At 39.4% G+C, this 16,871-nt stretch overlaps 1 protein-coding gene across 1 annotated transcript in view; it reads left to right on the top strand.

Annotated features, from left to right (window-relative positions):
- The window catches only part of LOC306865679 (E3 ubiquitin-protein ligase CBL-B-like), a 63,360-nt gene that overhangs the window by 43,632 nt on the left and 2,857 nt on the right, over positions 1–16,871 (top strand). Inside the window, exons 7-17 of the mRNA XM_079410423.1 lie at positions 2,574–2,711; positions 4,375–4,462; positions 4,562–4,693; positions 7,483–7,674; positions 10,010–10,177; positions 10,264–10,626; positions 12,800–12,885; positions 15,300–15,428; positions 15,509–15,573; positions 15,792–15,896; positions 16,711–16,866. Of these exons, the coding sequence (XP_079266549.1) occupies positions 2,574–2,711; positions 4,375–4,462; positions 4,562–4,693; positions 7,483–7,674; positions 10,010–10,177; positions 10,264–10,626; positions 12,800–12,885; positions 15,300–15,428; positions 15,509–15,573; positions 15,792–15,896; positions 16,711–16,866 (1,622 nt within the window). The remainder of the gene's footprint in view (positions 1–2,573; positions 2,712–4,374; positions 4,463–4,561; positions 4,694–7,482; positions 7,675–10,009; positions 10,178–10,263; positions 10,627–12,799; positions 12,886–15,299; positions 15,429–15,508; positions 15,574–15,791; positions 15,897–16,710; positions 16,867–16,871) is intronic.

The following is a 16,871-nucleotide window of genomic DNA, read 5'->3' as shown; positions in this document are numbered from 1 at the left end:
AGCATCTACCCGTAACCATCACCTGGCAAAATCGAGCTTTTTACGTGCTGGATGTCATATTCATGTCTGTTTATATCAGGGCAGTGTGACACGAGAGGCAGGGCTCATTAATGCGGAAACACACACTCGCTGCCTCAGTGGTCACAGCAGCTCGGAGCTTTTTATGATTTGTTTGTGTGTGACGACTCTGAGGGTGTTGGTGACTTGGCTTGTTTTCCATAACAATCATTTCCCAGTTTCTTCTCTCTTGACATCCATATTGTGCTCTTGGCCTACCAGGACCTGTCTGCCCAGCGCCACAATGAACAATATCCGGCCGTGGGATGTTGAATTATCTCAGAAAACAAAAAATGATGGCTGGAAGTCTGTTTTTGAAGAATAATCTTGTTGCATTAAAGTAAATGAGTGCTAGGGGCTATTAAGCTCCAAAATGACAAAAAAAGTGCCATGTGGCAAGTCATATGATAGGTTTGTGTGATGAACATACAGAAATTTAAGTGATAATTCCCTGAAATCCTTGATTTCTGTTTTCTTGGCACATTTATGAGAGAAGTTGTAATGTTTGATTGTTGAACAAATCTTTTTTTTTTTTTACTCATTTTGTTCAGTGAATTGCTTGAAACTAGTTCATGAATCAAACTGATTCAGTTTATGAGTTAAATGTCTGATACAGGAACAAATCATATTTTTGATGTGCATCTTTTTTAATAATTTGGTTTATTGCTTTATAATTGCTTTATGATGATTTGTTCAGTTGCGATTCATTAACAAATCTGCTTTTGACTCTTTGCTCTTTTCAATGAATTGCTTGATCCAGTTGGCAAAAATTGTCTGAATGATTTATTCATGGATCAAGCCTATTTAGGTCATTAGTTTAATGTCCGATTTATGAGCAAAAGTTCAATATATGATTCATGATTGAATCATTCTTTTCACTCAGTTTTTTTAATGAATTGCTTGATCCAGTTCACAAAACCATTCTAAATAATAGTTTAATGAATTGAACTGATTCTTCGGATCACTGGAGTCAATGATCCGGTAATGTCAGTGGTTAACAGCTCACTGGAGGAGAACATTTCAGTGAAAGTAACTTGAATTTAGTTGTTTCTCACATAAAGCATCATATGACTTCAGAGGACCTATAATGTAAGTCACATGGATAACTTTAATGATATTCAAATGGTAATTTTTCATACCTTTTTTTTCACTTCAAAGCTTCAGTCCCCATTCATTCTAATAGCATGGACATTTTTGTCAAAATTGAATTATGACTAAAAATGAGTCTCTTCGACTATGTCCTGTGACAGAGGGTTTTGGTTCAACTATGGTCAGATTTCAAAGATACCAAATCAATAAAAAAATTCTTTGAAGCCATTTTTTTAGTTTTAGTGTTGGTGTATTTACTGCATTTGCCTATCCTATAAATGAAAAGTGTTAAGAAAAGACATTATGGTAATAGTACATTTTGAAAGCATAAAAGGAAAGGTGCTGAATAGAGAGAAGAGAGAGTGACTGACAGAGAGATGGAGTAATTGGCAGAGAGTTGAGTTGAAAGAGTGTTAACAAGTGTTAGTGTCGAGACTGTACGATTTCTTTCCCCCCGTTGCAAGGAAAGAGCCATGTCCAGTGTGAAAGCAGCACAGTGGAGCATTATGGGATTAATCACATTTAACACAGAGAGCTCCATTCATCCCCTAGCAGCTGCATTAGAAATAACTCTAATGTAATCAAGAAATCCTGCAACAATCCCTTACATCAGGCCATGACCTTTTCCAGTGGTGAATCAGTGTGTGCGGGCTGATTTCTCAAAATAGTGGTTCAAACATGGCAAAATGTCACTTTTGTTGCAGTGTTGCATTTACCTCATCAAATTTTCTTATTTTGGCATTGCTAACCTTTGTCTGATCCATCTCATTTGCACATTTGTTATGTGTGTGACATCACATGAGGAAATAGCATTTATCATTGCAAATTGAATTTTGCAAGACACTTGTATAAACTTTTCCACCTCCTGCTGAGAAATGTCAACCTGTTCTCCTTCCATTCCTCTGTCAGCCAACCCCCTCCCCCCCTTTCCGGCCTGAGTGCCAGCCTGTGCCACCCTGATGTTGTGGGATATTGAATGGAAAGGTTCAGTCTGGTACCAGCTAGTCTCCTAATCCTGGCTGAATTTGTTGTTCAGCAGTTGCATAACCGAGAGCCGTCTTTGAATAACTCCAAAAATGTGCTTCTTGTTTCCTTTCCCTCTTAGCAAAGGTGTATGCAGATGTAAATACCATCCATATGGTTCTGTTTTTCTCGTCTTTGTTTTTTATAGCCTTCGATTATTTCATAATTGCCGTTATGATATCAAAACTTATGGGCTATTGTTTTTAGTTTCTACCCAAATAAATGTTTTCTTTAACATAATGGACCCAAGCCTGTTGCTTTCATGCAAACAAGTGTTATATTTACATAACCTCATTCGTGCTTTGCTGTTTTTAGAAATGTGTCGGCTGTTTTGGTGTGTGATATGGTTTTTTACAGTTGGTTTCTCTCTCTCTCTCTCTCTCTCTCTCTCTCTCCGTCCCCAGCTACATCTTCAGGCTGAGCTGTACGCGGTTAGGACAGTGGGCCATTGGCTATGTCACCAGTGACGGTAACATCCTGCAGACCATCCCACATAACAAGCCACTGTTCCAGGCCCTCATCGATGGATGCAGAGAAGGCTTGTGAGTATCTTAATTTCTTTGGCCTAGTGGTTGCTGCATGTTGAGCCATGGTCCTCATGTGGGCGTTTTGAGTTCCAGTCCCAGTCCTCCCTCCATTAATAAACTATTAAACTAAACCATTCAGCTCTACTAAACGCCCACCATCTCAGTCACTTGCAAATACTCTCATTCTGTTCCAGTCAAATGTAGGTTCAAATTTTTTTTAGAGTCTTTGATCTTTCTTTGATTTAATGTCTAGACAATGGGGCTGAAGACGTTATGATGTGGAAAAGTCTGAGCACATGAATACTATTTTGCTTTTGTTCCATACAGATTTGGCATTAAGATACAATGTCATTCAGGTTTTACATTAGATCAGATGTTTTTATGTGACCTTTCAATATTTTATCTATCTTGACCTGCATACATACAGTACATTTGCCTAAAGCAATATATAAAGTAACTATAATATTGCCCAGCTCTTTACGTAAAGTTAGATTTATATGCATGTTCAACTTTATCCACATACATACAGTATACTTGTGCAGGCTGAAATATGCTGTATAGCAAATCTCAGCTGCTTGATTGCTTGAAAATTATATTATCGTCAAGCTCTGATCTGCTTGAAGCAACTATAATGCTTGAACCTATTAAGATATTATAAACAATAACATCGTGATTTTCAGTAAAGCTGCTTTGAAACTGTGTATTGTATTGTACTGTATGTGTATTGGCTTTTTTCTACATAAATGTAAGTAATTATTTCCTGTGTCTGAGACCGCAGTGGTGCATATTTTAATATTAACTGACTAAGTTTGATTGAGTGGCCAAAGATGGGGTTCTGGCGCCCCTGTGTCCAGATCTGCTCATTTTGTCCCATTTTCCTGGAATCAACTCCCGTAGTTCTTCTGTGAAGCACCCTATCGGCTCAATATGTTCTGATCAATTGGAAGTCTCTCTTGTAAACAAACAAACACACAGACACTCTGTCCCCCCTTTCTCTTTGTTGGCAGGTGTCTTACTGTCATATCTGTTTAGGGCATCATTTATGGGTTTAGCTGCACACCATTGCCGTGTCAGCTGTCTCTGAACCACTTCACATCACTTCTTTGTGGCTCTGTTTGCCCGGCCCAGCACCACATGCCAATCTCACACCATCTGAGCTGTATCTTGGTCGCCAATTCCGTTCAGATAATGAATGCATAATAATGATATGCTTGCACAATGCTAGTTTATAAACACAAAAAGAGCATAGTAATATTGTTAATGGATGAGAAACTGATTTCTACAGAATTTGGACACCTGTAATTTAATTTGTTCAGATTCAGTAGGATTTTTATATCATTTGATTATGCTTTCAGCCTTCAATAACTGCTGTCAGCTCTAATAAACACAGTTTGTCATGTTTAAAACAATTCTGCTGAATTCTTTCCAGCCCAGAAAATGCAGAAAAAACTGCAGATTTTGTCTGGACGTCTCTCTCGCTCTCTCATTTGATTGCCCCAGTCGAGAGGTTTGATCCCTGCTGTAAGTGCAGCGGTTCAGACATTGGCTGTGATTGGATGGGCTGGGGAGGTGGCCCACTTTCACAGCACTGCTAATGGAGATGCCACAGAGCCAGTTGCACATGAGGAGAAGTCTCTTAACCTTGTTCTCTTTCGGCTGTTTTTCTCTCCATCTGTAGCTATCTGTTTCCAGACGGCCGCAGTTATAACCCAGATCTCACAGGCCTGTGTGAACCCACCCCACACGACCACATTAAGGTCACCCAGGTAAGTAACTGATGCACATTTGGGTAGGCTATATGTCAGATTTTGTGTATTATCTTTTTCATCTTTTTTTTTCCTCTTTTTTTTTTTCGGTCTATTCAGGAGCAGTATGAGTTGTACTGTGAGATGGGATCCACATTTCAGCTTTGTAAGATCTGCGCCGAAAACGATAAAGATGTAAAGATAGAGCCATGTGGTCACCTTATGTGCACTTCCTGTTTGACATCATGGCAGGTATGTATAAAGGTGATTTTATAGTTTAGTAGTGTATTTAATTTGCCCTCTATCAGTGTCCAGCAGTCTCAGAAGAGAATTTTGTCTTTTTTTTGTGAATGTAATGATATTTGTATTTCTCATATTTCATCTCAAGCATGCTCTTTAATGGCACCGTTGTCACTTTGTAACTCAGTAGAGTAATGTTTTTGGAAAAATAGAAAAGTTTGTTCAGAAAGTTGTTTGGTAAGATGATAACACAACTGTTACAGTCATAATCTTAGACAATAATATATAAATTATATTTTTTACTGTGTGAAAATAATTATTGCAAGGATTGTTTATTTAAAATTATTTTAGATATAATAATTTCAATTACTTAATCATATTTATTAATTAGTTATATTTAATTGTTTTTTTTTTAAATGAATTTTCATATGGTGAAAAACATTTCTGGTTCCAAAGTACCTTTACTATAATGCGTTTTTTTAAAATTAGCATTATTCATGTAGTCATGCTCTGCTGATTGCTAATGCTAAAACAGCTTAAAGTTACACATGTGTGCCAACACTACACCGCTCATGCATGAAATAAACATGTCTTATTTTCATCTGCTATGATGAAACTCTTTGCATCACATAAACGCTTCAGTGGTTCCCAGTGCTCAGCTAATGGATCTAGTTAGAAATGCTTTAATGACATGCTATGACCTGAATACTGAGCGTCATCAGGGCTCAGAGGGGAACGAACAGCAGGTAATCTGTCTCTCCGTCGCCCTTGCTTTTGTCCTGATCACAGATGCAAGTGGCACCACAGCGGGCAGGTGAAGGAAAGGCAAATAAGGCGGGAAATGTGTCCAGTCTGGTTGCATTTATCTTTTGGGTGTGTGTTTCTGTGTGTTGGTGTATGATTGTGATTGAGGATGCTTACATGGGCGATGTTAGACATGTGGGATGAAGTGTGTATGTGTTTACAATTTAAGTACCGGCTGAATTGCCAGAAATGTTCAGATCTAGGGTGTTGTCTGAGCATCAGAACTTCTCTTACGATAAACAAATATTTCAGAGCCACGGTAGGGTCAGTTAAACCCAGACGCCTCAGCCAGATGCATGCTGCATTTTTTTTCATTAAAAAAACTTCAATCATTCACTCGTGTAGGTGAAGCAGGATCAAATCATTCCTTCATTCTTTTCCCAGTAATATCCTATCATTCTTCATTATATCACTCAACAATTTAAGAAAAAAGCAGTATTATTGTAATGTTTTGTGATGTTTGCTCAATTGGTCGCAATAGTTTACACTCAGCTGCACATGGATCTGTTGCCATCTGGGTTTCTGAGAGGTTGGAGATCAGTTTTGTGCTTATCGACCATGAAACTGTGTTCTTGACTGCGTGGAAGTTGAAGTGAAGCGCTCAAGGTTATTAAATTCAGAAGAGCACTTCACTGAAACAGTACAATAGCCACTCTAAAATTTTTTTTGACACTTACGATTGTATGAATGTCACTTCCTTAAATAAGAAAATGTCAAACCAAAGTGCCGTTTATAACAGAAATATAGCACAAACCCATTTTTCAAGTGAAACATTTCTGGAAAAAATTTTGAAAAAGTTTTCTAAAATCTAACTTTTTCTGAGAAAATGTCTGATGAAACAGTAGACACAGCAGCTCAAAACTAAGCTAAGTGTTTGCAGACTTTCCGGTTGTCAAATGTGTAGCATAATGTGCTACTTTAAGTTTAGATGCAAGTGTTTACTTGTGTTTGTGGCACATTTAAGTGTGAGAATGTGTGAAAAAGGATGTCATGACAGAATTGTCACTGAACACATTATCACAACACAGATCTAAAATGGCATCTAAAAAGCCTCAGCTGCAGTCCACGAGTTCATTTTTGGACAATAAGAGACATAATATTAGTGCTTCTCTTGCTCATCAGCTCGCTTTCTAGAGCAGCCAATGTGGCATCCATTTTAACCTGTCACCTGCCTATAAAAGAGACCTAACCGTTAAATAAACCATTGAACCGGTTGAGAGCCCAGAGAAGTGTCTTCTCACCTCCTAGCTAGCAAAGGCATTAATATTCATTGCTATTTTTCTGCCAAGTTTACGAACACACACAGCAGCGAAGTCTGTATGGTGACTATCCGTTAGAAATCTCACTCTCCTTTCGTATTTAATGGCCTTGTTTAATGCCGAGTCAGTTCGGGTGTGTTTCTTTTTCTCCATTTAAGGGATTTAATTAGGATTAGGTTTCAAACGACGCTTTGATGTCTTTTCAGCGACCCCTCAACCAGATGGCAACCACGATCATCTTTTGTTCTTGTAAATATCGAAACACTTTGATTCTCCGAGTTTAATGCAGGAAATGAAAGATGATTGTTTTTCATTTTGCCATGTGTAAGCTGTCTCCAGGCCGTACCGAGCCGTGCGACATGACGAACTTGCCTGCCTGCGTGTGTATCTGTCTTACTCTGCTGTTTCCTAAATCACAAAAAGAGAAATTTGGTACCCGGCTTGAGGGGGTAGCATGTGCGTTCCAGCTGTTTGTAATCAAGCATGGCTCTTCAGATCCTGCCAGTAAAGAGCTTCCTCATGGCCGAGGCATATTTCCACAACAGTCTGTCAGTGTTTACAGCACTATACAAATAAGCAGCCCAGAACCATTGGGGTCGAGTTTACTGGAGTTACTACGCCGTGTGCGTGTGCTCGTGTCTGTTTCGAGTGAGAGGCGGTTTCTGGACTTCTACAAATGTTTGTGTGCACGTTAGTGTTTTAAAGTTCACTCAGTGTGTCTTTGACTCTTTTCTGCAGGATTCTGATGGTCAGGGTTGCCCGTTCTGTCGCTGTGAGATCAAAGGCACCGAGCCCATCATTGTTGATCCGTTTGACCCACGCAACGAAGGGGCCAAGTGCTTCCTCCTGGACCACTTCAACTCCCCCATGCTGGACCTGGATGATGATGATGACAGAGAGGAATCGTTGGTTATAGATCATATCAGGAAGGTAATATATCGATGAAATTTCTAATTTCATATCAAAATCGACATATTTGCTTACTGTTACCTACTGTTCAAAAGTTTGGGGTCGATTAATATTTTTAATTTCTTAAAAAAAAAATATATATATATATATATATATATATATCCAAAATTTTGGGCAGTAGTACATGTCCTGAATGTTCATTTGTATTAATTATGTAGTATTAATTTCAGTGAAGATTTGTTCATGGACTTATTTTTAATTCATCAGGGCATGTTATTAAAAAGATTTAAAAAATGCTTATCTATGTAATATTTTATATATTATTAATAACTTGTTCACCTCTTAAACTACTTCCTTTTTTGGATAATGTCACCAAACCCTTTTATTTTTCAGTCCATCCCATCCATTCTGGTATGTAACACCCACTTTTCAAGGCTCAGTCAAATACTGATGGATAAAATTAATTCCAGACCATTTTTTGTTTGTTTCTGGAATATGTCGCATTATGTAAGCAAAATTGGTTGTAAATGAATTTCATGTTGACTTTATCATAGGCCTGTTGGTTTGTTATCATAGGTTTACAAGTATGCAGAAGTTTGTTTCTGCCCAAACCTGCTCAGTAGATAAGATTTCATTCATCTTCTTTTTTCTTGCGGTTTCAATCTCATTCTCATTCACTGGACTTCAAAGAGGCCTATATCCTGCTTTTATATAGGTGCAAGAGCCTCCTGCTCTCCACCAGCATAAATGTCAGTCTCTTTTATTTGAAAAAAAAAAAAAAACCTGTCGGAACCTGCCTCACAAGGACACAACCTCCGTAGCTCTGCTGAGTAGATTCATTAAATGGTAGAGCAATAGAGGGCACCTTCTGGCTGGAACGTTTTTAAATAGAAATGCGAGATATTAGTTTTTTTTCCTCTCCCCATAATGCCCTTGCAAGAGAACTTGTAGAGGATATTGGCTTCCTAGAGGCTGAGAACTAGTTCATACTCGGAGTAGTGCACATTGCTCACTTTTCCTTTCTTGTATCATTTCTTAGAAAATTTAATTAACAGCACTTTCCCCCTCTATAAGTATTTTTCTACACCATGGACAAAAACTGGCCAGCTGCAATTGCTCTGTTCATGGATACGCTAATGAGGCTATTAGTTGATTAGGAAGTTGAATACCCTAACCCGCCCAAAGCTATTCATGGAGGTAATAGGCCGTTAGGATAACTTTGTACACAATCATTATGATGATAATTATTATGATGATAATAGTTTGTCATTGTTCTTCTCATTGTCTTGTTTGTTAGAAGTATTTTATCTTAATAAAGACCAAGACCTTTGCAACGCTGAGTGTTTCTGTATTGCACTGATTTAAAACAGATTTTACATATTCTGGGGGAAAAAAAACTTGAGTGCAACTTGATTGTGTAAAATATGATTTTAGAATGTTGTGAATGACTGCCAGGCTGTTGCTATGTGGTCGCTAAGGTGATTTGATTTTTTTTTTATCTGGGTGCTAGGTGGATTATAGGTCCGGACTGGAACCCACCATGCATTAGCAAACTTTAAAATTATTTAAAATAAGACAAAACAAGCTTTAAAATAAGCTGAATCAGATGTAGATATTTATTTAAATTTGTTCCCTCAAAAACTGTAATTTTAAGCACCAGTATTCCCATTGTTTTGGAAAATCTGGATATATGAGGAAACATTTTAGAATATAAAATCTTTTAATAAAAGATTAAAAAGTCGTGGACATTTCTGTAATGAAAATACATTTCTCTAGTTATGACAAGCTCTTAAAAACAGGTATAAATTCCTATTTGTGAGTGAAAGATATATTTTAAAAAATTATTATTTTTTTTTATATATAATTTTACTTGATTATTATATATATATATATATATATATATATATATATATATATATATATATATATATATATATATATATATATATATATATATATATATATATACATATACATATACACATACACATACACATACACATACACATACACATACACACACACACACAAAATTAGCAGCTTTGTTATTACAGAATATCTTTGGGCCTTTGAATGTTGGCCTTTGAATGTGATCTTGGGGGACTTTGGAGTCAAAAAAGTAGAGAACCACTGTTCTAGCCGACTTACTTCTGATTGTCCCAAGGTGTCAGGTTCAGTGTAAGTCTAGGGAAATTTTTTGGTCATTTTATTGCTTAGAAACGTAAAAGCAAAGTGCATTATTATTTCTGCACCAAATTTTAAACAGATTTGAACAAACCCAATAAATGCTTGTTTTTGTAAAAGTTTCTAAATATTGCATAAATCATCATCAGTGTTTCCCTCTTTCTTTGCATAGTCCATAGAGATCCAGAACTCTCCAATAATGTCTCCAAACTCATCCCCTGTGTGTGAACGCCGGAAAACTGCTGCAGATCATATGGGTCCACACTTGAACATTCCACCTGTACCGCCCCGCCTCGATCTCATCCGTTCCCCTGCTCCTAGTCCCACAGGCTCACCCAGGGTATTGTTTGTTTTCGATCACAATACATTTTTATATTTTTTATATTTCATTTCCATATATTCCAAATTTCTCTTTTCTCTTTGCAGTCATCTCCAGGCATGTCCAGAAAACAGGACAAACCCCTTCCTGCCCCTCCACCCCCACAGAGAGACCCCCCTCCCCCACCTCCGCCAGAACGCCCACCTCATATCCCTCAAGATGGCCGGGCCGCCTGGCTGGTTACCCCATCGTCTGGCCTTCCCAGAGACCCCAGAGCACCCCTGGAGGCCTGGAGCCCTAAAGAAAGCACTGCCTTGTCAGACTGCAGGACGTCTGCTGCAGACCGCTCCCCCAAACTCGCCCATGCCGCCCCTGCGCACATCAACGGGAGACCCCTCAGCTGCTCCGGAGCAGACTTGGGGTTAAACCGGACCAGCCACAGACTGAACGTGCAGTCAGAGTGTAGTAAGGTTAGGAACGCACACACATTCCTTCTGTATTATGCGGGTCACGTTCACACGTTCGTTTTGGGGAGCGACACTTTATATTAGGGCTGGAATGTCCTTCTTTGATAAGCGGAGTCGAGAACATGAGATAAGAGCTGGAAAAATGACTGGACATTGTGCTTTGAAATCACCTAGAACCTTCTGTACTCACTCACAAGCCCTTACATGCCTATTTTAAGCCATAAATATTCACTTTTTGCTCATGGCTGTTACTAAGCAACAGTGACGATATTCGCAGTAAAGCAAGGCTGTGAAATTGGGCTGTGTGTAGTGCTTCTGGCCCTGGCATTAAAAAAAGAGGTATTTAAAAAGCATTTAGTGCCTTTCATGATTATAGCAGTTGCCCTCCCACCTCACCATGTGTTTTTTCATATATCTGGGTTAATGCCCCAAAATGCAAAATATACACACACATATTCGTGCCTCACTGAGAGTTTATAGATTATGCATCAAATAAGCGTGTTCTGTGAGTGGGAATTGGAGAGTGTTAAATATTTGGTTGCAAAACTGTAGTGGGTCTCTCATTAAAGCCCTTTTGGAAACTAAGTACGTCTCTGAGATGTTTTAGGTTGTTTGAAGTGCATGTGGATCTTTTTGTTCTACTTAGGTTTGCAACATGCAATTATCTGTAACTATCAGTTGACTGTAAAATTCCCTCTCTCTCTCTCTGTCCTGGGTTGGCATGTCATTGTATGGATTAATTTAGTGTCACAGTGTGGGCACAGAGAGTTTGGCCCCTGTTCTCCCGTCACAAGCCCACACAGCTCTGTTCAGCTCACCGCCTGCAGGCCACAGCTAGTGTGCAGCATCACACGCTGCTCTTGATCTCTGAAATAAACTGACTCAGACATCAGAGGCTTCTAGAGCTCCATGATCTATCTATCTATCTATCTATCTATCTATCTATCTATCTATCTATCTATCTATCTATCTATCTATCTATCTATCTATCTATCTATCTATCTATCTATCTATCTATCTATCTATCTATCTATCTATCTATCTATCTATCTATCAATCATCTAATCAGCACTGACCAATATATGATATTTATGATACAATATTACCGTTTCATATGTAAAATTAATTATCCATCCATCCCTCCTTCTGTACCTGTCTATCCATCCTTCAATCTATAATCAGTCCATCTGTTAATTTTCTGTCCATCTGTTCAGGTACCCATCTCTATCCATTGTGTGTACATCCATCCATCTATATATGCTTTTCAAACCATCTGTCTGGTCATCCATTTTACTGTCTATAATCTGTCTGGCCAATCCATCCATCATCCATATTTTGTTCTGTTTTCCATCCATCTGTCTATATATAATCTATTATCTATAAACCATCCATCCATTTTTCTATCTATAATCTGTCTATCCCATCTATCCCATCCATCCATCCATCCATCCATCCATTGTTCTGTTTTTCCATTCATCCATCTGTCCATCCAGTTTTCTATCCATAATCCATCCGTCCATTCATACATCCATCCTTCCATCCATCCATCGTTCTGTTTTTCCATTCATCTTTGTCCAACCATTTTTCTGTCTATAATCTGTCTGTTCAATCCATCCATCCATCCATCCATTGTTCTGTTTTTCCATTCATCTCCATCCATCCATCCATCCATGGTCATGTTGTTGTTTATGGTCATCTATAATCTGTCTGTCCAATCCATCCATCCATCCATCCATCCATCCATCCATCCATCCATCCATCCGTTGTTCTGTTTTTTCCATTCATCTGTCTGTCTGTCCATCCATTTTTCTATCTATAATCTCTGTCCCATCCGTCTATCCATATTTTGTTGTTATCCATCCATCCATCCATCCGTCCGTCCGTCCGTCCGTCCATCCATCCGTCCAACCATTTTTCTATCTATCATCTGTCTGTCTCGTCCATCCATCGTTCTGTTTTTCCATAATCTGTCTGTCTGTCCCATCCATTCCTCTGGATACTTTTTCCATCCATTATTGATCTGTTCAAATGGATACTGTATTCATCCACTGTGGATCGATTCATTCTGTCCCATATGGATATTTGCTGTATTGATCACTAAATCTAAAACTGTGTAATCAAAAATGGCTTGGCTGTATTATTTTATCATTGTGTGTTTGTGTATATTTCTCTTCAGTCTTTCATCAACGGTCTGTTACCTGGTGATGAGTATGATGTCCCCCCTCTGCGTCACTCCCCTCCCCTTGTGGACCATAACCAGAGGTAAGCTCCACACACACATACACACACACACACACACACACACACACACACACACACACACACACACACACACATTTGCCACTTCCATCCCCGGAGCCCTGCTGCAGCTCTTGTTCTTTGTGTGCATGTTGATCATAATCGCTGTAAAGAAGCCTAATCTGTCTTTCTTTATTCTGAAGGGAGCCTCACCAAACAAACAACCGTGCTTACTCTGTCCAGTTTACTCATATCATGTTCAAATGATTACAAATCACCTGTTTGCCGCTCTCAAGCACTGTGCAATCGCTGATCTTTTAACGCTGATCCATAGCATCTTTTCCTGCTTTGCTCATTGATCTGCTTTTGTGATGTTCCATGACTAAATTATTGCTTTCTTGCAAATGATTTCTGTGGTGAAAAGACAAAAAGATCATGTGAATTAATGAATGTGTTAATGTGATCTTGGGATCTTGTGCACGGGCTGCGTCTTGTATATCTCTAGAGCTCTGTCAGAACAACACACACATATACAGATATCAATGTTTGGACACATGTGCACCAATTATGCAAGAGCACCAGGATCCGGAGAGCATGTGCTCTTTAAACAAACATAACGGCACGTACACACACACATAGATCCAGCAGTGATGGACTTCCTGTGGGGCTTTTGAGGGAATTAAGCAGAACCAGCCAATGAGAGGTTACACTCCAAGCAGCAAGCCATATTTCCTCTTCTGTCACAAACATTATGCTCTTTCTCTCCTTTGTATTGCACTCAAGAGTGCTGGATTTTTGTTGTTATTATTATAATTGGATAAAAAGAAGTGGTTAACATGGTAAACTTCACCACTTAGCTTCTGCTGCTTTTGTGCTACAGCTGCAAATGATACTTCAAATTATGCTGCTTGTTCAGGAGAGGTGTGAACTTTCTTTTCTAAGCAAATGGACCTATACTTTTCACCTGGCTAATTATACAATTCCCAAACATACTCATTTGAATGTGAGTTGACTTTGCTTTGAGAAACTGCAAAGTCACGGAACACCCTATCAACAGCATATCGACATGTTAAAAACCACTCAGAACACCTCAGCAGAACCATACATTATAAAGTGTTGTGGAATGCCTTAGCAATGCCCTGACTATCACCCAAAGCGCCCTAGTCATTGGTTTGGTTGTCAGTGTTAATAGCTTCATTCATGCAACACATTTGTGCTCCTCTCAGCAGTTCCTGCTACAAGAAAATCTGTGTTTCTGTCACCGTTTTGACAAATGAAACCGAGAGGCTCTGGAAACCACAATGGTTGTTGTTTAGAGCACAGAAGAATAGTTTTGTGTGTTTATGTGGTGTATCTGTCCATAGAGCTGCGTCAGTAGTCAGTGATGCGTTTATAGCTGAGATCATTGTATTGTTAGTAAGCATAGTAAGGCTTTTCTGCTGGCTTCGGGGCACACTGGGTTCTTTGTGACGAGCATCACACTTACCAGCATACGTTTACTGTACAGAAACACACACGCACATCAATGTCTTGGAACTGTTGAGAGCACTTTCCACCTCCTCAAAGAAAGGAAAATGTGAACCTGTCATATCTCTCTCATAGGTGTTTTCACACTGCTGTGGTTGGCTTCTCTTTAAAGACTTGGTAAACGTACATCTATAAACACTCTTGATGTCTTGGAAACAAGGAGCACTTCGAAACACTGAAGATCTTTAATGAATCTCTTCATAGTCACAGGGACAAGAAATGTCTAAAGTGCCCTCTAATGGCGCATCGTGGTAGCAGCCCAGGCTTGGCTGGAAAACCGCCCATCATATCCCAGTCAGAGCTAGTTAACCTCTCCCCTCTGTAGGCGCCGACCTGTTTAAATATTGGCCGTCTTTGCCTACTTCAGCCCAGCCTGTGACTCTAAGTTAGAGCATTACGTGATTAAACTGGCTAATCTCGCAGCGACCAGCTCACACACTGCAGAGTGCTCATTTCAGTGAGTCAGCATGAAGGCGGAGAACATCGTCCAAGTCTCCCGTCAAAGAGCTTTTTTCTAAGCGTGCTGTGGAGTCAGTTAAAATGCTGTCATCTATGTAAATATTTACATATGGTTATTCCACACTTTACTGTAATTTAGGAGCACATGAGGCGGTTTGAGTATTTGCTAATGCAGTATTTCATATTTGAAGTTTGGGAGTTGTTCAAATATGTATCAAGTTTTCCATGGTACAAACATGAATGATGTCTCAAATCATGCTGTTGTTGAGGAAAGATCTGCTTTTTCTTTTCTAAGCAATCAGATTTATTATAAAACAGGCAGAAAAACTCCCACAGACATGCCCTGTGGTCTGAGAACCCGATCTGTGACCGATCTGATGCCCGAGGCATCATGGGATTGCATGTATGTGTTCCTGTATGTGTTGTGAAATGAGTTTTTTTGTGATCTGCAGACACACCAACCCCTTCACAAGCCACCGGAGTCTGACGGACAGAGTGGAGGACGAGTATCAGATTCCCTCATCACATCCCGTCTGCATCACACAGCCGCCGGTCTGCATCCCCTTCCGCATCCCCAACAGGTAAACACACACACACGATAGTGAAACAATTACTCTTTTAATGTGCCGCCAACATTTACATGTGTTTTCTCTCCATAAAGGGCTTTAGAAAATGGCTCGTCGGATCTCTCAACAGACATAAAGAAACATAAACCTCCAGAGCATGGTGAGAGAGCACACGCTTGTACACGCATACACACACTGTCTCTCATCTGTCATCTACACTGTCTGTATGACCATTTTTTAGTGTGATAGTGGGAGTTTGTGTGTGTTTGTAGCATCAGGGACTGAAGTATGCATTATTTCATGTAGTGCGTGGCCGATGGTGGTTGAAGTCTCAGAGGCCAGTTGTTGGTCAGTGTAACTCTGTGTTGTGTCCCTCAGATGGGTTTGACTCTGGTTCGTTGATTTCGGGTGTGGCTCACACCACACAGTGCCCCCTCCACAACAGGACACCCTCAGACTACGACATTCTACTGCCCCCTCAAGGTAGCCAGTGGCGCAGCGCCTCAATCTGATTGGCTGCCTGATTAGCACACTGTTTATTTGATTTGTTGGTTTATTTTGCTTTTACTCTTACAATGAGTAACAAAAAGAGGGCTGTGAACCACAACACAGATATTATTCATTATTGAGTCTCTAAATCTTATTGTTAGCTTGAATTATTAGAGCTGTATGATGTGGATGATATTGTGCGGTGCTCATTTTCTGACATGTAAGATTAATTAGTTTTTTACATTTATTCACCTTCACTTCCATTATTCTTTGATTCTTGAATATACTGAATTGCCTTTCAGTTTAATTCCGTTATAACACCTTGATAAACTTTAAGGCCTTTTCTCAATTGCTTAGACGCTAAAATTAATTAGAGCAATTTCCCAAAAGAAAAACTTGTTTCTTATAAAAACCTGTTTTTCTGAGACGCAAATCTTTTAATTTAGTAATTTATACTGCAGTTCCAAAAATGCTCTTTTTAAAGTCTCTTCTGCTCATCAATGCTGCATTTATTTATTAAAAAAAACATTAAAAACAGAACTATTAAACATGTTTGATGCTTGTACAATTGGTTATGACCAGTGTTTCCAGTGTTTTCATTAAAAGTGTCTTGGCAATTGAGTAAACGTCATTTAGGGTCAGAGCACAATACATTTTTGCCTGAATGATATTTTAGCTCCATCTGTTGGTGAGAGGAGGGATTGCTGAGGCATGTAGAAAGACTCAATGTCTCTGTCTCTCTCTCTCTCTCTCTCTCTCTCTCTCTCTCTCTCTCTCTCGCTCTCTCTCTCTCTCTCTGTTCTCCCAGCGTTTTCAATGGAAGACCCCTTCAATTCTTTTCCTCCGTCCCAGCCTCCTCCTCCTCCCCCCATCAGGAACAGTTTCATAGAACCCTCCTCCTCCTCACCCTACCCCAGACCTGCACGCCCCTCGTCTGGACACGATCACTTCCTGCTCAGCCCTGGTGAG

Source organism: Barbus barbus (genome assembly GCF_936440315.1).
Source record: "Barbus barbus genome assembly, chromosome: 47".
Taxonomy (NCBI): domain Eukaryota; kingdom Metazoa; phylum Chordata; class Actinopteri; order Cypriniformes; family Cyprinidae; genus Barbus; species Barbus barbus.
Note: the sequence above shows the minus strand (reverse complement) of the source record. Positions and strands in the feature narration are given on the sequence as shown.